Source organism: Pseudonaja textilis, chromosome 2, assembly GCF_049901715.1.
Source record: "Pseudonaja textilis isolate UNSWEBS1 chromosome 2, rPseTex1.2, whole genome shotgun sequence".
Taxonomy (NCBI): Eukaryota; Metazoa; Chordata; class Lepidosauria; order Squamata; family Elapidae; genus Pseudonaja; species Pseudonaja textilis.
The window spans coordinates 115,533,481-115,554,086 of NC_141991.1; the positions used below are offsets into that span (position 1 = coordinate 115,533,481).

At 40.3% G+C, this 20,606-nt stretch overlaps 1 protein-coding gene across 2 annotated transcripts; it reads right to left on the reverse strand.

The window, feature by feature from the left end:
* Positions 1-2,178: 2,178 nt before the first annotated feature.
* On the reverse strand, positions 2,179-17,920 carry SSTR2 (somatostatin receptor 2). 2 transcript variants are annotated; one of them, XM_026701722.2, is made up of 2 exons: positions 17,427-17,920; positions 2,179-10,512 (listed from the first exon to the last, which is right to left on the reverse strand). In XM_026701722.2, exon 2 carries the CDS (start codon positions 10,411-10,413, stop codon positions 9,295-9,297), a length of 1,119 nt encoding a protein of 372 aa, XP_026557507.1. In that variant the 5' UTR covers positions 10,414-10,512; positions 17,427-17,920; the 3' UTR covers positions 2,179-9,294. The 2 variants fall into 2 exon arrangements, with proteins under 2 accessions (XP_026557507.1, XP_087781136.1); XM_087925010.1 differs by having other exon boundaries at positions 17,272-17,920.
* Between the last annotated feature and the right edge of the window lie 2,686 nt (positions 17,921-20,606).

The following is a 20,606-nucleotide window of genomic DNA, read 5'->3' on the forward strand; positions in this document are numbered from 1 at the left end:
ACAAAAGCAAAAGAGGTTTTGAAAAGAGGGACAACTCTTCCCTTTAAGTGTAAAGTCTTAATCACACAAGTGTGCAGATCCATGGCATCTGGTGTGAAATTTTTGCATTATTGTATTAGTGATGATGGGATGTTGATTTCTTAGAGCAACCTGAAACATTTATCAATAGCTCATCAGTTCATATGTTCACACGATAGTAGTTTTGGTTGGTCCCACAGTAATGGTTCCAGTAATCAGTGCTCTGGAACTCCATTTGAACAATTTGATGCTTTATTGTGATAAGAGTTCCATTTCCACTAATTGGAGATACTGTTAAACCACTCTCTTTGAAGCCAGTCATCTTTTGGATCATTTGAAGATTGCAATGATTAAAGAAAAATGTTGGATTCATTGCTGCCTGGTTTGTCAAACAAGGTACCCTGTTATATTAATGTTCTCTAAGAAATACTTAGAAAAAGAATTTGCTTCATTTAAAGCAAGTTTACAATTTTGGAATAGTTTATCAAAAACATAGCTAGGCTGAACTTATCCCTCCACTTACACAGTTCTTAGAGGACATAATGATAATTTATTAAACGTATGCTGTCTGCCTCTGCAGAACTATGAGCAGCTCACATCAAAGAAATTACAGTAAAACATAAAAATTAAGCAAAAAGATGGCAAGTGCCATGAAGTGAGACATGTCTCTTTGTCTCTGTCTCTGTCTCTGTCTTTCTCTGTCTCTGTCTCTGTCTCTGTCTCTCTCCCTCTCCCCAAAAGCCTGGGTAAAGAGAAGCTGAGTAGGGAGGGGGGTCATTTGGATCTTCTGGACGGAGGGGGATCCTTATTCCAGAGGGCTACAGAGAAGGCTCACTTCTGCCTTATTCATTTCGTATCAAAAATATAAATGCATACTTTCATTTTTGTCAGTAGAAGCCAAGTTTAACAGTACACCAAGCTAGACATTGGTTGGTTTCACATCCACAAGCTTTATGTCGTATCATATTTGATTGATATGCTGGTAATCCGTCTCCAGCTTGCTATAAAAGTAAGAAGCTTCATCCTAAGGACAAACCCATATATTTCATTGGCAACAATAGAAAACAATTTTAGGTATCCGTTTGAAGGCAAAAGGAGAGACAGCAGAGAATGAGTTGGTCAGATAGTGTTATTGATGCAATGAATATGAATTTGGACAAATTTCAGGACATAAGGGAGGACAAGGGTGGTCAGTGGTGGGATTCAATTTTTTTTACTACTGGTCCTGTGGGCGTGGCTTGGTGGGCATGGCAGGGGAAGGATACTGTAAAATCCCCATTCCCTCCCCACCCCACTAACCTGCTTTCCAGCTCTGTTCTCCTGTGCAGGGCAACAAAGAAGAGCCAGCTGATCAGCTGGGACTCAATGGGAGGCAGAGAATAGATGGGGGCGGGGCCAGTATTTGCCGGTTCTCCGAATTACTCAAAATTTCTGCTACCAGTTCTCCAGAACTAGTCAGAACCTGCTGAATACCACCTCTGAGTCTGGTGTGCTATGGTCCATGGGGTCACAAAGAGTCAGACATGACTTAGTGACTGAACAAAAAAATCTTTTTTCAGCTTCTGGATTTAAGTGGGTCCATCCTGAGATTGACAAAATTTGACATTGTGCTACTATTTGCTATCTATTACATATTTTAAACACTAGCACATTATTTTGGCATACATTAAAAAAAGTTTCAAACCTTTACTAAGGATTATTATGTGACTTAAAGACCACTGTTTTGATTCAGCCTTTTCTAAGGAACATCTTAACCAGACTATTGTGAATGGCTGGAACAGGATTCCTGCTTGTGCTAGACAGAAACACAGACAAGGAATACATCTTGATCTTGAGAAATTTCCAGAACCAGATGGATTGCATTCTCGGTTACTGAAAGAAATTGCCAAGGGACATACTGTGATTTTTTTTTTTTTTATCATTTGAGAAAACCTGGAGAATTATTGAAAGGCCAGATGATTGGAGGACAAATGCTACCCTATCTTTAAACAGGGCAAAAAGCAGATGCTGGAAACCACAGTATTATCTGACTGATCACTCTGCTACTAATAGGTGCGAGGATTCTAGACAGATCACAAAGTCAATCAATTTCTGGGGGATAATAAAAAAAGAGTATAGAAGTCAGCACAGATTTGTCAAGAACAAGTCTTGCCAGATTAATGGTATTTTATATTTTTATTTGGTAACTTCCTCAGAACATTATGGGAACACTGTGGGCATAATACTCCATAATACTTCAGCAAAACATATGACAAAGTTCCCCATAAACATAATAGCAAGTTAGTTAAGAATGGGCTGGTTGGCACATCTAAGAGATGGATTCATGTCTGGCTTGAAACTGATGTTGACATCCCTTCTCAACAGATCAAATTAAAGTGAGAGTCAAATGCAATGCAACAGGGTTTTTGTCCTAACATAGTAGACAACCAGTATTCGAGGGAACTCTCATCAAATTTAAGATGGTTTAAAACTAAACGGTACAGCTAATATTTGTCATTGGATTTGGGAGAACTTCATTTGCAGTTGCAGCTTTTTCATATCCTAAGCAGTTGATTCTCCCTCTTTCTCTCTATTTTTCTTTCTTGGTGTCAGAAATACTTTGTTCAGCCTCTTCACTTTCAGTGCTGCAGAGATCTGGCAGGTAAGTCTGGAGGCAGCTGCTGTTTTATTTTATGTATTATTTATTTGATTTGTCAATCACTTACAAGATAATAGGTATAAGGATAAACATAGCTATGAATACATGCTGCTTTATCTCATCCCTTTTCATCATTCTACTTTCTTCTTACCTCTCAACCCAAATCGAAGCTTATAAAGGTAGGCAGTTCTCAACTTATGACTGCAGTTGAGCTCCAAAATTCAATTGCTAAGCAAGACAGTGGTTAAGTGACCTTTGCTCCATTTTAAGACCTTTTCTTGCCACAGCTGCTAAATGAATCACTGCAATTGTTAAGTTAGTAATGCAGTTGTTAAGTGAATCTGGCTTCCCCGTTGATTTTGCTTGTCAGAAGGGGATCACGTGAACCAAGGACCCTGAAAATGTCATAAATATGAACTGGTTGCCAAGCATCCAAATTTTAATCATATGGCTATGGGGATGTGGCAATGATCCTTGTGAAAAATGGTCAAAAGTCACTTTTTGCAGTACTGCTGTCACTTTAAACGGTCACTAAATGAATGATTGTAAGTCAAGGACCACCTGTAGCTCTCATAAATAAACACATTGCATTTTAATGTCTCCCGCTCCATGCACTTAAGTTAAGTTAGAAAAGCTGGTTTTTGCTAATGTTTCAGCACATATCACATCACCTCTTCCACCTAAAATGTTATTAAAACCTGGATTGTAAACAATAGACCATTCCAACATTCAAATCCATCTTTATGGACTTTTCTTGAAAATAATTTTACTTCTCTGTATCAAAGTATTGTTAAAACGAAGAGAAAGCCAAGCAAAAGAATTTGGAATGCAAATCAATGCCCTCAACAATTAGTGGGTCTTTATGTTTGTATTGTTGTACAACAGCTTTGATTTTTCAAACTTTCTTTTTCCACAGTCACAAAGGGGAATGATAGAATATTATTGTTCTCTTGTTATATTAAAAGAAAGCATACAGAATCAGATGTTTACCACAAATTGCAAAATTGAAAGTAAAATGTTTCTTTCCTTCTATGGGTTGAACTGGCTGGAATACATATTTCATCTAAAATGACTCTCCCTTCTTTGGTCTTATTCCCCTTGAATTTAATTATAGCAGTATACGCATCGATTGTATGAGAGACTTGGGAGCTCTTAAGCATACATGGGAAAAATACGATTTCAGAGTAATTTCTCTTTTGTTTTAAAGGTTAGTGTAGAGCCCAATAAGGATATAGACCCCCTAGTTCTTTTGTAAATTAAATAAATAGTTCTTCCCCTTGAGCTATTGAACTTTGCCAAAAAAATGCCAAGTTATGATGCAATTTTCCAAATAAAGGCAAGCAGCAATAGCACTTAGACTTATATATTACTTCACAGTGGTTTACAGTACTTTCTAAGTGGTTTATAGTCAGGATATAGCTCCCAACAATCGGGGTCCTTATTTTAGTTACCTCGAAAGGATAGAAGGCTGAGTCAACCTTGAGTTGTTCAGAATTGAACTGCTGGCTATGGGCAGGGTTTTGCCTACAATACTATATTCTAACCAGTGCACCACCACAGCTCATGAAATGAAATACTAGCATAAGCCTTTGGATATGTTTAGTTCATATAAAGAAGTAAACATAATATATATAGCTTCCCAAGTCCACAGATCCAAAAGAACATTAAAATCTTATCCCCACTTATTTGCAGGAATGTTATTGGGTTACCACCCTGCTCAATCCAGTTATAGCTGTTGTTGGTGACTTTAAAAAAAAAATAGCACAAACCTTTACTGCCAATTAGTTGTCTACCTCTCCTTTACAGGTAGTCCTTGACTTACAACCATTCATTTAGCGACTGTTCAAAGTTGGCACTAATAAAAGTAACCTATGACAGTTGTCCCACTTACAACTATTGCAGCATTCCCAATCATGGTCAGAATTTGGGTGCTTAACAACCAGGATGCATTTATGATGTTTGCAACGTCCTAAGATTCTGTGATTGCCATTTGTGACCTTCCCAACCAGGTTCTCACAAGCAAAGTCGATGAGGGGAGCTGGATTTGCTTAATGACCACATAGTTCACTTAACAACTGCAGTGGTTTTCTTAACACCATGACAAAAAAGGTTGTGAAATCGGATACAACTCACTTAGCTTTGCTTTGAAATTCTGGTTTCAATTCTGGTCATTACCCAAGGACTGTATATGTATAGGGATTATAAAGCCTGTTCCTGCTCATAAATAACTTTAAATCCTTGGTAAATGTACCATTGGTAATGGGCTAGCAGCACTGAGCTGCAAAATCCAGAAAGCCGGTGGGAGACAGCGGGGGGTGGGGGGGTAGGGAGATCAATTCTTTGATATTACGTAGTAGTTATTGTTAAGTTCTACAACCTGCATCTGATAGTCTACTATGTCCTGCATGATAAATACACATTGAACCCAAAATTTGGGATAAATGTAATTGTAGCAATGACTATGAATTGTCAAGTCCTGATGAGATCACATTCAATAGTTTCCTGTGCTCAAAACTGCAATTAAAAAAAGAGCCAGAAGGATCAGTTGTGATTGAGGGTCAAGTAATAATGTACTCCAGCAAGTAAAAGCCATGTTAAAATACTTAGGATCATAAAATTTAATTATCCTTAAGAATACCAAGACTTTAATAATCAACATGCACCTTGTTTGATCAACAAACTGTTTCTCCTGAAGACAATAACTGTAAGATAAACTTACTCAAGCTATGACTTCCTTGATAAGGTTTAATGTTATGGTTTATGATAAAACTTCATTAAACAAACTCGGAAATGCAAAGATTTGAACTAAAATACCTTACTTAATATAGTCTTAATTTGGTCCTACAAATTAAGGTCTATCAATCATGCAGAACTACAAAACTTTGGGGCAGAAACTTAACTGGTGGAGGAAAAAAGATATGATATAGGAGAAGAGTAGGCAGAGCTGAAGATGAAGTTAAGTATGTCATCAGCTTAGAGTCCCTACATTGCCACAAATGATCCATTCCAGCTCTCCTTGAATTCTTTTGACCCTTTTCTAGCGCCAGTTTAGTGCTGATTGTTAGTTGACTAGATTCTTATGTATAAGCTTGAATAAATCTTCTGTGCTGCAACTTAGCATATGATTCTGATTCTTTGCCCTGACATATAAGTACTAAGTGTGTAGCAATCAGAGGAACAGGAATCATAGCAGATTAAAGTCCTGACTGGTTGCCAGAAAGATTGTACCATACTGTATACTCTTTTTTCTCCTGTCCTGAACATTTCATAAATAAAGCCTGATTTATATTTAGACTGATCCTATCTAAGGTCTAAATACCCATTTTTCTCATAATAAGGCCTTCATCCCATCTCTCAGTGAGACAGGGTTAAGTTGTCCTTAGCTATTCCAACTTTAAGGTAGGTTTTCCTCAAAGCCAGTGATCACCCATAGTAGTTTCAAGGTGTATGAAAGCTAATTGCTTTGCCAACTATTCTATCTGCAATATATTTGGAGGATATGGGATAGAGGAGAGCAACCTAGTATTTATTGGCCACTGCCGGAGGCAATATGATTGGAAGCCTCTGGTGTAATAAATTATTCCAGGCAGCCCAACAAGCAGCTAGCACAGAGGTTTCCAAACTTGGCAACTTTAAAACTGGCTGAGGAATTCTGGGGATTGAAGTCCAAAAGTCTTAAAGTTGCCAAGTTTGGGGACCCCTGAGCTAGCACATCAACAAGGCAAGCCCAGAGACCTGGGGAAATATGGGTTTTAAAAGCCAGCATTCTCATTTTACCACTCAGCTACAGTACCCAGCTGGCTTATTTTAACACTGGGGGTTTTACACCCTCCAAAGAGCTGCTCCCAGCTGAGGAAGATGACCGATAAAGTGAGAGCTATCATTTCTGGCATGCAAAAGGCCCAAGTAATTATTCCACCACAGAAAAGAGCATTTGACTGGGAGAAATGGAACCAATCCATTTCTCCCAGTCAAAAGCAACCCCCTGATGGCATTGGAGGGAAGTGGAGGGAAGAGGGGAGATGCCAGAGCGAAAGACACCTGCAGAGAAATCGCTGGACTTTTGTGAGTGTGCATGCAAGAGCTGAGCATAAACATGCTGCACTGTCCAACTCTCTCTTGCACCTCATTAAAGCCTGTCAAAAGCTAAGCTGGAGAGAATTCTGATTCTTTCATATGTCAAGATGGTGGAGTCAAGAAGAGCCATGAGGGAGAGAAAAAAAGAAAGGAACAAAAAAAACTTTCAAACTTCCACATTTTTGCAAGTGCAGAAAGAGATGGGTTTAGCAAGAATTTGCATGCTGGCTGTCCAACCCACACGCCTTACGTCATGCAAAGACAGGACATATACACACACACACACACACACACAGTCTACCACCACTTAAGGGCAAACCAGAACAGACACTTTAGAACAGGAGTGTCAAACTTGTATCATCACAGAAGTGTCATGTGACGTATTGGGATTTTTTTCCCTTGGCTAAACTGGGTGTGGGTGTTGCCAGTGCATGACGCATCCCGTTTGCAGTCCGCGAATTTGACAGCCCTGCTTTACAAGCAGGATAGGGCTTTTTATGCTGGTTTAGATTTCTCATGGCTCACAGATGGAAGCATAACCCTTTGCCTTGGCAGTAACTGTTGAAGGTTCTGCTCCAAGTGTCAGATTCTGAACAGGAAACTTTGAATTGGAGGGTATCTTCCATACTGAACTCCTAAGGTAAGTTCAGTACCCAGAACTTGTAGGTACAGAATAGGCCCATTGTCCAATATTGCCAAGCTACAACTCCCAGGAGCCTCAGAGTAAGGGATGGCTGAAATCGCTAGATCGGAGTTTGTCAATCTTGGCAATTTTCAAAATGTGTGGACTTCAACTCCCAGGATTCTTCAACCAGCATGGAAATTCTGGAAGTTGAAGTCCACATGTCTTAAAGTTGCCAAGGTTGAAAAAACACTGATCTAGAGAGCCACAGATTCCTTCCTACCAATATAGGGAAGTGCACATAGATTCCTTTTCCATGTGGGTCAATGTTACAGCTTGGTTCCTTTTCTAATAATTTAGCCAGATTTTAGCCATGATCCTTGAGAATATATAAAGAAAAGGCAGCAACAGGTATGATAGTACACATTTGCCACCGTCATTTTATCAGGGCTGTTTCATATATGGATGTTACCCATTGTCTAGATATCAAATGATCACGAGTTTATGATCTTTTCTGATCTTAGCAGAATGGATAGGACATAGGTAACAGAAATGGTTATTAAAGAAGTATTATTGATATTGAGTTCAAGATAGAGTAAATTATCTCCCACAATCCATACATACACAAGCCACTACGGGTTTGCTTTTACCTGGGACAAAGATATGAACCATACTGAGGACTATGTGTATTCCTTAGCTGACACATTTGTGGATAGTTGTATGGATTTATTTAAAATAGCATCAAGAACAAAAAACTACATAAAAATCCTGTATTAAAATTTTACCTAAAAATTTCAAAGTTGGGAGTAAGATCGAGTATGTTAAAAATAGCTACACACCTTAAAAGCTTGCTTCACAAGAGGTGGTTGGTCCATATAATACTATTATTCAAGTGTAGATTTTGGATCCATTTGTCAAACACGAAAAATCTGATTTCATACTTTGGTAATATCAGCTCTATTTACAAGAGGACTTTTTGTGGTGCCACCAACAATAGTGCTGAAAGAATAATGAAGATGGCTACATGGCAGTAAAGAGTGAGAAGTTTTAATTTATCTCTCCTGCCACCTCGTGGCCATCTTGATATTTGCAGATGAGATCCAATTGTCCTACTTTCTGCAAGAAAATCATTATGGAAGAAAGCAAGGGATAGCAACATGGCAAAATAAATAATCTTTGTGAATTCATAGGAAAACAATCTGGTTATGGCTGCAGACATTCCTCTAATCCCCTGACAAGATCCTCATCTTGAAGATCACATTTTATTAGCTATTCTTTTAATAATATATTTATGCAGCTTTAATTTTCCCATTAGCTCCTTCCAACCTGCAAATAATATCATGACTACTACATTTTGGTTTGAACACACAAATGTAATGTTTTGTTAACTAAAAAAGGGCAGAAACACAAAACTTTCAGCGCATCTACTTTTAGAATGGGGAAGAGGGTGTCAATGATCCCAGCTTCATACAATTTGTTCAGAATTGGAACTTGTTTATTTAATGCTTGTTCAACCATTTTAAAATTATAATTCAAATCCTGGAAATGGAATAGTTCAATACTAGAAAAAAAATCTTACCAGTAAAGGGTTTTTTTTAAAAGACAGTGCAGTATGATGGATCCAATATAGATATTCTTTGATGGACTTAGTATAAACATTCTTACTATGCTCGATCACATCATGCCTTTATACATGCATGTACTATTGTGCACACATCAATGTGTGTGTCTAGTCTATCATGCCACAATATTCTTCTTCTTTTGATTAATATATTCATAACCAGATAGCCTAGAGCTGTGATGTACATCTGTGCCCTTTTCGTCACATACATTTGCCACTCCCTTAAGAGAAGAGTCAATGGCTTTTGGCTGTCATTCAGTGTGGACTGCTGCCATCCATGAATAAGTATGGAGATGTATCGACCACTACTGGGCTCTCTCAGATGCTTGTCTGAAGGTCTCCATTGAGCAATGTTCTCTGGGTTTCTGTAGCTTCATTGAGCCTGGCCTTGTCCTGCTTGCTGTCACTCCTGTCCGCTTCATCCATGCCACCAACTTTCATCAGGCAGAGGACATTCTGAAAGCTCTTCTTGAAGTTGTCAGACAAAAAGGCATAAAGAATAGGATTGGCACAGCTATTTGCATATGTGAGGACCACCACAAAATCAAACATGCCCTTGAGAACAGGTGTTGGCACAATAAGCACAGAGACTGATGAGACATTAAAGATGTAGAAGGGCAGCCAGCAAAAGATGAAAACGGCAACAACAATGGAGACCATCCTGGTGACCTTTTTCTCTGACCTTTTCCTCTTGGAGGAACCTACCCTAATACCAGATGATTTCACCTTGATGATGATGAAAAGGTAACAAAGGCAAATGATGGTTAGGGGTACTAGGAAGCCAAGAATAAAGGCATAAATGATGAAGGCAGTATACCAAGCACCAGAGTCATCAGGCCAGATCATGGTACAACTACTGCTTCCATGATTATTGATCACTCCAGCATATATCATGATGGGTAATATGACCAGAAGAGAGATGCCCCAGACAGCTACGTTGACCATCTTTGCTGTTCTTGGGCGCCTCCATTTAGCAGATTTTATGGGGTGTACTACAGCAAGATACCTATCCACACTCATGACCGTCAAGCAAAAGATGCTAGTGAATTGATTGATTCCATCCACTGTCATGACGATCCGGCAGATGACTTTCCCAAAGGGCCAGTGAACCAGAGCCACCTGCACAGCCAGGAAAGGCAAGCCCAACATAAACAGTTCATCAGCTATAGCCAAATTAAGGATGTAGATGTTGGTGATTGTCTTCATCTTGGCATAACGAAGGATGACATAGATGACTAGAGTATTTCCACAGAGTCCCACAATGCACACCACAAAGTAGATAAAGGTGAGGATGGCGTTGCTAGTCAAGTCATAGTGGTGGCTTGTGATGTTGATGGAAACATTAGTAGCTGGAGTCTCTGGGGTGAAACTGTCAAACTGAGAAGTTGAGGGGAACCAGAAGACAGTGGTGTTGGGCAACTCTTTATCGTGGTCCATGGTGCAACCGCTGTCACTGTCTGCCTGGCAGGAAATCTTCTTCAAGGTAAAGAAGACGCCATCTTGGTTGATTCAGGGTGGTTTAAGATAAAGTGGAATCTAAGCACAAAATAAATGAGACATAAAGATCGGGTTCAGAATGGTTATTTAACAACCTCCTATGGCCAAAGATCAAGGAAAGTTCTTACTTTCACTATCTTTTTGAAGGTGCCCTGGCCTTTTCTTTGAAAAGAATTGTCACAGTGAATTGAGTGCTAATAACCCACCTCTTCCCATATACACTAACTTGGGCAAAAACTGAAACTTCCATGAATAAAAGAATATTATTCTTGATTTGATCTCTCATATGATCTCTCATATTATCTATAAACAGAGAAATCTCAGCATAGGCCCCTGAATATAATTCTCCCATTAAACTGGTCCTGAAATTCATCAGGAAATCAAAATCTGCTGCAACAATCTTTAACAACCACATCATTTACCACAGATGAGCTAATTTGGATGAGAAAGGATTTTGCACTGGAAAAAGGAGATTGGAGATAATCGTTATGTATATCCTCAGATTAGTCATGCAGCATCAAAAGGTCCCTCAGCCTCTCTTATGAACTTTTCAGGAGACATGGAAGCTTAGTGTTTTCTCAACCTCAGTTATTTTAAGATGTATAGAGTTCAAATCCCAGAATTCCTCAGCTGCATCTGGCTGAGGAATTCTGGGAGTTGAAGTCTACAAATCAACATTGCTGAGGTTGAGAAACATTGGCTTAGAGAAAGGCTGTCAAATTCCTGGCCTGCAGGCTGGATGCATCACGTCCTGGCCAAGCCCACGCCTGGTTTAATGGAAGGGGAAAAGTCGTGATACGTCATGTGACACCACCGTGACAACACGAGTTTGACACCCCTGGCTTAGAGGATTGCTTCCTATTCCCTGTCGAATGCTACTAATAATAGATTAGACTGAACTCATTACTGCTTGGAGGCTCAAAACCTTACTCTAGTGGGTTGCCATTTTTGTTACTGTTGTTGACAATTATTTTTAAAATGCATACAGGTAGTCCTTGGCATACAACCATTCATTTAGTGATTGTTTAAAGTTACAATAGCACTGAAAAAAGTGACTTATGAACATTTTTCACATTTACAACCATTGCAGCATCCCCACAGTTACCCGATCAACATTTTGGACATTAGGCAACTGCTATGTATTTAGGATAACTGCAATGTCCTGGGGTCATGTGATCACTTTTTTGCAACCTTCTTAGAAGCAGTCAATGAGGAAGCTAGCTTCACTTAACTGTTACTAATTTAACATCTGCAATGAGTCAACAGTTGCTAATTTAACATCTGCAATGATTCAATGATTTAACAGCTGTGGCAAGAAAAGTCGCAAAATGGGGCAAAACGCACTTAAACGATTTTGCTTAGCAACAGAAATTTGGGGTTCAATTGTGGTCATAAGTTGAGGACTACCAGTAAAAAGGAGCTTCATATGTTGTATATGAGTTTCATTTTTTAACCTATAAAATAGGTTAGGCTGAGACCTAACCTTACCTAACTTTTTTCAATAAAGTTCATTCTGACACAGATTTCCTCAATTCATTTCTCATTCACTAAACAATACAACAAATTACTCCCAAATTACAGATAGGGTGATAAGGAAAAATGCCAGTTGTAAAGCTAATTGCAGTTTATACAATCCTGCTTCCAAGGGAGTGTATTAGGTATGATTGCCCCAGAGGTGGAATTCAGCAGGTGCTGACCAGTTCTGGAGAACCGGCAGCAGAAATTTTGAGTAGTTTGGAGAACCGGCAAATACCACCTCTGACTGGCCCCATTCCCACCTATTCTCTGCCTTCCTAGTCCCAGCTCATCCACCAACGTAACCTTCGGGTTTTTTTCATGGAGAAACAATGCGGAAGTTACATGCATCCTTTTGCACAGATGGGGAAGATATGGAGAAAGGTATCTCCTAGGAGGAGAGTAATTCACCTGTATCTCCCCAAGACACAACATTTAGCTATGGACTACAAACCAAACTAGGGTTTGAGGTTCCAATACTGTATTTACTATAAAAGAATTAATACAGGGTTGGAGCCGCAAATTGTAAGATATTATTTTGGAAGAATCAGCTAGAAGATTAATAGTCTCTAATATTTCTTTTTCTCATGGCCTGCTTTCCAGGATAGAAACTAGCACTCTATGACTCACAAGCCGCAGGTAACTTCTAATATTTTTTTCCCTAATTGCAGAATCTCCCCTCCAAGAACAGGTCAGAAATCACCATTGATTTCTTGCTGATTTCTTTTCAGCAGGAAAACAAGCAAACAAGCACACAAAGGTGTGTTAAGCAAGAGGTAGGAAACTCTATCCTGTCCCTCCAGCAATATTTTTGCTTCACCCTGTGAAACCTGTAACTACCGAAACAGACAAGACACTTTATCAAAAAGCTATCAGCCTCTGCTCTTGTATTTTCAAAAACTCAGGTGTGAAAATCATAACTTTTCTACTTACTTTTTTCAAAACGAACACTCTACTTTTTATTTATGAGAAATCTTCTCTGCACAATGTGTAGGCAAATAATAAGGGGTGAATATTCGATATTTCTAAAGATGCAATTTCATGCTTACTTCTACTGGAATGTATTTCACTCAATTCAATGAGATTTACTGTTGTTAAATAATGATACAATTTTATTGTCAATGTAGTCTATCTAATCTTTTTATTTATTTATTTATTTTGCAAGGGAAACATTACCGCATTAGCTTGAAAGGATTCTTTATTGTATTTTGTTTTTCAAAATAATTTACCTGTAAAATGGAAGGGCCACTTTCAAATCCTTTTGAGATTATGGTATGGAGATAAGCAATAGAAATAGCACTTAAGACTAACATACTGCTCCGCAGTGCTTTACAGCCCTCTCTAAGCAGTCAGCATATTCCTGTAACTATCTGGGTCCTCATTTTACCAACCTAGGAAGGATGAAAGCTGAGTCAACCCTGAGCTGGTCAGGATTGAACTGCTGGCAGTTGGCAGAATTAGCCTGCAATACTGCATTCTAACCACTGTGCCACCAGAGTCTGATCTGACCTTCCTATACAGGATAGTGCTGCTTTCAGGTAAACATGTACCTCAGATTTTGGGCATTATAACCTGTGCCTGAAAATCTGCTCACAAAACAAACTGAACTTCCAACTCTGATCTCTCCCCAATAGAAGTAGTATATTGTCTTGACTTACTAATTCATTTAATGGTCGATTAAGTTACAGAAGCACTGGGGGGGGAAAGTGATTTATGACTAATCCTCACATGTATGTTCATTGCAGCATTCCCATGGTCAACAGAACCAAAATCTGGGGGCTTGGCAACAGGCATGCATTTATGACAGTTGCAATATCCTAAGGCAGGGGTCTTCAAACTTGACAGCTTTAAGACTTGTGGACTTCAATTCCCAGAATTCCCCATATTAGCTCAGCAATTCTGGGAGTTGAAGACCACAAGTCTTAAAGCTGTCAAGTTTGAAGACCCTTGTCCTAGGGTCATGTGATCACCATCTGCAACCTTCCCAGCTCCTTTCCAACAAGCAAGGTCAACGGGACATGGTGGATTTACTTAATGACCACAGGTTTCACTTTACAACTGCAATGATTCGCTTAACTGTGGCAGGAACAGTAAACTCAGGTTCAACTCACTTAACAACCACCTTGCGTAGCAATGGAAATTCTGGTCCAATTGTGATTGGACCAGAAGACATGGACTACCCGTATTATTGCCTGACTTTATTCTGCTGCAGTGTACATATTTTGTGCAAATAAAAGACAATTATTTGTAGCTCAGGGTTGACATGAGGGATCCTTGGTGCTCTCTGAGCTTGCCTGTTTTCTTTCAGACGTTTCATTGCCCAAACTAGGTAACATCATCAGTGCTGTGAACCAAGAATCTCTCATTATTGTGTCAATGGGAAGCACGGGAGGGGGGAAGCAAATGGGCAACTTCCAAGTGGTTCTGCAGAGGTGATTATATTTCTGGCCATTGGAGAAGTGAGTAAAGGAGACAAAACACAGAACCTTCCAATCAGGTGGTAAATAAAAGAGTTTACAATTGTTCATTCATTTACTGAGGGACTGGTTACTGACAGACTGAGATATCTCTATGCTCATCTTTTTGTCAAGAAAAGCACGTTCTGATTGGCTGTCGGTATTCTGCAAGGGCTGCAGATCCTGATGTATGTAAATAGATCTGTCAGCATAGCATCCTAGTAACTTAAACATTTCTGAAGTCCTGATTACTTTCCGTTATGAAATCGAAGTTTGAGTGGTGAAAGGGCTGATTGTATTCAAATCCTCGGAGTCCTACAACTGAAGAGTGAACTCTTTTCTTGCAACACATTCACATTGGTCCTTTCTTTGCAAGAAGATCATTTTTAAAAACCTCTCAAAAAGACTTGTGCTACTGTACATGTTAAAGAATATTAGCTTGATGCCTCAAGAAGTGACCAATCATTCATCTATAGTATATTTGCAATTTACTGAGATACATGCTGGATCATTTTTTGCTGTAATAAGTTTGCAATATTTTGTCCTTTCGGATTGTAGTATTATATCACACATGGGATGCTTTTCAAGGATCAGTTTTCCCTGTATCTCTATTCCTTTTTTATAATAGATTTACAAATAAATTCAATCCAGATCAATCCACTTGGATGCAAGGAAGTTCCATCCATCATTTGCTTTTATTCAGTACTTTGTTTTTAGGAAAAAAAGGCAACCTTTTGTTTTTAAGACCTAATTCAGCATTGCATTAAGCTTTTTTTTTTTAAAAAAAAACAAAGATTGTAATCTTAAGTGCCATTAACTTGGTGGATCATCCTGTTAACTGAAGCTGTTCTTTTACACTATAAAACGCTGGAATCTGGATCTCTCTCTCTCCTTTCAGTTATTGCCTGCAGTGGCCCATTATCACACTCACACTGTGATCTCCCCTTGGTTTCAGAAAAAATCCATTCCAAATGATAAAATGTATGCCATGTGGGTCTGTGTGGAGAATCAATGTGCCAAGAGGGAATCAGAGTGATTTAATTTCTCGAAATATATGTGCAGGCTCTTTGCAAGGCTTAACCCAACTTTAATACTTTCTTGGCGTGGTGTGAGCTGACACAAGCCATCCTTAAGACAGCATTTCATTTTCTACCCAAGTATTTCCTTATTCCTTCTATTGGCTCTATGTCATTCCTGACTGGGAGCTGCTGATTTATACTGGATGTCTTAAAACAGACAGCAGCCATTCTCCCTCTGGCAAAAGATGGGTTCCTGGATATTGTCTCGCAGCTCCTAATCAGATCAGGATTGAAAAGAGGAAAAGAACCCGTTGGTGCAGGAAAGCCACTTAGGATGGCTCTTTGGTAGAAGGAGACATTTCTGTTGCCAGCTTCTTCTCCTGCTTGCTTCCCTCACAGAAGTAACGGGCAGCACTGGATCCACGGGATAGGCATGGAAGAGGTAGGTGTTGAAGAACATAAATAAAATGTCTTGGGTGATTAAAATTAATATCTGAGTTTAATTACATCAACATTCCCATCTTTTATCAAAAAGTTCAGGCTATTAACACAAGATCTTTCCATCTTTCTCTTGTTTCACCCTCTCCATTTTTTCATTCTCTTTGGAGTAAAACTTGAACTAGGTCATGTCAGTCTTCTGTTGTACCTGATTACGGCTGAGCCATTCAAAACACCAGAGAGGCAAGTGACAATCAAGGACACGAGAAAAGCTAGGAGTCATCTTTTAGTGTCACACTGACTTAGCTCAACCACAGCTTATCTAATCATGATTTACTAAATAACCCATAAATGGCTGGGTTTGTTTAACATACTCAGGTAAAACTCATGGACAGATGGGGCCAACCTAATGAAAATAAAAGAAACCACATTCCTGATTAATGTGGGTGCCTTTTTCTTCCTTTTAAATTAGGCAGGGGGAAAAGATTTGCTACCCAATCATGTTGTGGGGGAAAAGGTCGGATTGCAATGATCTCTAGATTGGGAGAGGAACATTTGCACATTTATAAATATTTGGGTGCACGCATTATCTCAACGCTATCATTTTTATCATTGCTCTTCACATTACAGGGGAGAGGTAGATGAATGCATTTCAGACACCAAGTTGAAACTAAAAATTGGGGATCCTGGCTGAGCAACCCTCATTCTCAGCAGTTAGGGAATTGCCAGAGGAAAAGCTGGGAATGAGTTGGGATACAGATGAGGAAGTCAAAGTAGAGGTGGGGTTAATATTACACCGCACAGAGCCACTCTCTTCACAGAATCCACACATCCACAGGTCCACCACAACCCTTCAGAAGAACTGGGAATCCAATTGCCCTTAACACAGTCAGTGGGAATTCTCAGATTTGCAACCCTTATACAACTGAAGGCAGTTGCTGTCCAACATACTTCAGAAACATCCACCTTTCTTTGGGAGCAATCCGGGCACCTCAGTAAACATTATCCTGCACGATTAAGGTACGTTCTTTGCTACCAGCCAAACAGAATAAAAACAAAGCAACCGGGAGAAGGCTCACTACAGATATGTATGTTGCTAGGGAAGAAGGTTCTTTTAAGGCACTTTGACTCTAACCCAGCTGAGAGGGAGGGAACCCGTCCCATCGGTGGATGGGGCTCTATCTAAGTAAAACATGCAACAGATGACACATCTTGCTCCTGTGCGCTCTGCTTGCTCGGGAAATAAAAGTCCATTAAATGCAAGGGAATAATTTCCAAAGGAGCGCGCCCACGACTGCAGCCTAAGAAAAAAATTAAAGGAGCGTTTAAGCAACGTGCGAGGAGATCAAACTAGCGTTTTATAACCAGACCTGCTTGGCTGTCGATCCGGGCGAGTCCAGCTTCTGTCCTTCCTCGATCGGGAAGTTTTCCCACCTGTAACTCCCTTCGTAACACTTCGAGACCTCTACCCGCCGCCCCGCACCCGATCCTGGTGCACCGACAACTCTCCCGCAAGATCACTTACAAGGTCTGAGTGAGTCTCAGTGCTTCACTCTCTCGCTTGCTCCCCCGATGCACGCTCCAAATTGGAGGGGGGGCAGCTCTTCCTGCTCTCTGGTCGAAGCGAATCCGTTGCAGCTGTTGGCGATGGAAAGATTCCCTCCGAAGTGCGGAGAAAGGCAGAGAGGCGCTCAGCGCGACTCCGCTCCTTCTGCTGGAGGAGCCCCTAGATAGGGAAGGCAGGCGATGGGGCGGAGCGAGGGAGCGCAAGCGGCGGATCCCGGGCTCGTACGCAGACGAAGCCCCAGGCACAGGAGCGCTCCGCTCATGCACCCCCCGGTACGGAGCACGCTCGCTCACTCCAGCCACTCCCCACGTCCGATAATTGTCCCGGCTGCTCATCACCGGCCAGGGTTGCGATGCAAATCCGAGAAAGCTAAAGTCCACCTCGCACAGGAATCGTGCATGCCAATATAGGGCAGCCTTTCCAGAAGTGATCAATCATTGCAGCAGACGGGGAGAGGGAAGAGGAGAAAAAGTGGGGCGGGTGGGGAGGTGATTAGGGTTGCCCAGGCGGGGAACGCGGGAGGGCAGAGCCAGGCAATTTGCCAAGAAGGTAAACTTCAGTAGTAGCGTGCCCCGGGCCCGTCCAGTATTTGTTGCAATAAACAAACAGGCCGAAGGACAGTCGGTCTGCAAACAAGGCGCTGGGCCAGAGCAACACGTGACGTCCCGCGCCACACTCTCTAGTCGAGACTCGAGCGACCAGCGGGACAGGTTGGCAACTAGTGTGCCCCAGGGCTAAAGCTGGCCTAGTCAGAGATAACGGGTGTCACAGTAGCAGAATTCGCCCCGGAACCAACCTTGGATGCAACGGAGGAGGCATGTTTGGAAGACAATGACTCTGCAGCAGATGGAGAAGTGTTGTGTGGTGGGAGGAAACAATGCTTCCTTAGGAATCTGCTTTCCTTATTTTCTCCTCCTAGCCTTGGGAAGGGAGAAAGAAAGATGGGAGATATCCACCAGCTGCAGAGCCATTTCTTCAATGCTTCACCAAAATGCTGGTCTTAAAGGTTAACCTTGTGAAGCTAACCAAGAGGAATCTTCAGCACACGCAAGAAGTAATGCTGAGCTGAGTTTGACTGTTATTATGTACCAAGATGCTGAGTCAGATCCAGTTTTATTCATTCCATACACCCAATATTTTTCTCTAGATTCATCCTGATGATCAGATTAAAAATCCAATCCATCAGCACTTGAGAAGGCGGAAAAATACATTGGCATAATTTATACTTTCCCCCCCATCACCGATCCGTATTCTGCCATAGTAACAAGGCCAGATAATTGTGCTCTCCCTGCTCTCCATATTTATTGTGGGTCAAATGACAGAAAGTGCTGCAAGGAAATACCAATGAGCAACAAGGAACCTGATTCTGATTATGTGGCCGGTAGCAGCAGGTCCATTTGGCACCCAAATGGTCTATGCCAGGTGTATCTAATGCATGGCCCATGGGCCACATGTGGCTCTGGATAGCTAGTAATGTGGTCCTGCAAGACTCTAAACTTGTAACATTATGTGATTTATATGCATTAATTATTTTATATATTTTATATAATGCAGCCTAAGACAATTCCTTTTCACTCACTGTGGTCCAGGCAAGCCAAACGGCTGGACACCCATGGTATATGGAAAGGGTATTAGATCATATCCACAGTCAAATGTATGTTTGGAATAGCGGAAAAATATTACAGTACTTTGTGATTTTTCAGTACTTTGAAATTTCCTGACAGTTAGAACAATTAATCAGTGGAACAACTTGCCTCCAGAAGTTGTGAATGCTCCAACCCTGGAAGTTTTTAAGAAGAGATTGGATAACCATTTGTCTGAAATGGTATAGGGTTTCCTCCCTGAGCAGGGGGTTGGACTAGAAGACCTCCAAAGTCCCTTTCAACTCTGTTATTCTAATTCTAACTTGAAGAAACAAATACATAGCCTCATTTTGGGGGAAGATTGTGTTTTGGTTAGGAAGAAGTCAGCCTTCATCAATCCTTGAAATGTGTCATTTGAATAAAAGATGCAAGTGAGTGATAAAATTGCCTCCCTGCCTGAAAAAACTATCAGTGTTCAGTGCAGGACAGATAATTTATTTCTTAATTTTGGTATTTCTTAATTTTTTCCCCCTCAGGAGCCCTTCTACTTTTAAAAACACGGTACTTTTGTTTGTAAAGGTTATACTTCTTAATATTTTGTTGTTTTCATCATTTAATCATGTCCGACCCTTGGTGAATTTGTAGGCACATGCCCTCCATGCTACCCTGTCAAGCACAGATTCTTTCAATTGTTGGATGTTCAACTTTCTGTTAGATTTGAAGTTACCAAGCCAGGGTGTTCTTTGCTTTCCCCTTCTTGCTCCACTAACCATTCCTAGCATCACTGCCTTCTTCAGTGATCTTACTACCATAATTATTATATTAAAAAAAATTAAATTGACATATTTGCTGCCAGCACTGCTTTTCATATTTTTTTGCTTTTAATATTGTGTTATTTTTCAACATAGGCTGAGAAATATTTTTATTTTGAGGACCCCTGAAAGTATCTTAGGGTATCCCCAAGAGCCCTAAAACCACACTTTAGGAAATGCTAGTATAAATCAACAAAGAGAAAGGTAGCAGACCTGGCTGGTTCTTTTACTGTACAAAAACACCCCCTCCCAATGCTTGTGAAGTGTCAGATGCACCATGAAGTGGCTTCTCTTCCTGCAGAATTCACAAAAGTAGGTACCGAGGGTAAGGGGAGAGTTATAGTCTGAGAAAAGCACACTACGAATTCTTTTGTCACGATTATTTTACCCACAGAAGCTTCAAACGACATTTCCGCACCAAAATGAAAAATAGATAAAGACCAAGATAAAAGATGGAATGGTTAGTTTCCTATTCTGTCATGCAGCTGTTAAAAATTTAGAAGATCTGCCTTAAAACTTTTCATACGAGTAGGTCCCTGAGCATTTGGACTTGGCCAAGCAGGAAATAGGTGTGAAGGGGCACTTGGGAATCTATGATGGGGGCAAAAGGACTACTGGTAATCCTCAACTTAGAACAGTTTATTTAGTGACTGTTCAAAGTTATAATAGTACTGAAAAAAAATGACTTATGGCTGTTTTTCACACAATCATTGCAGCATCCCCATGGTCACATGATCAACATT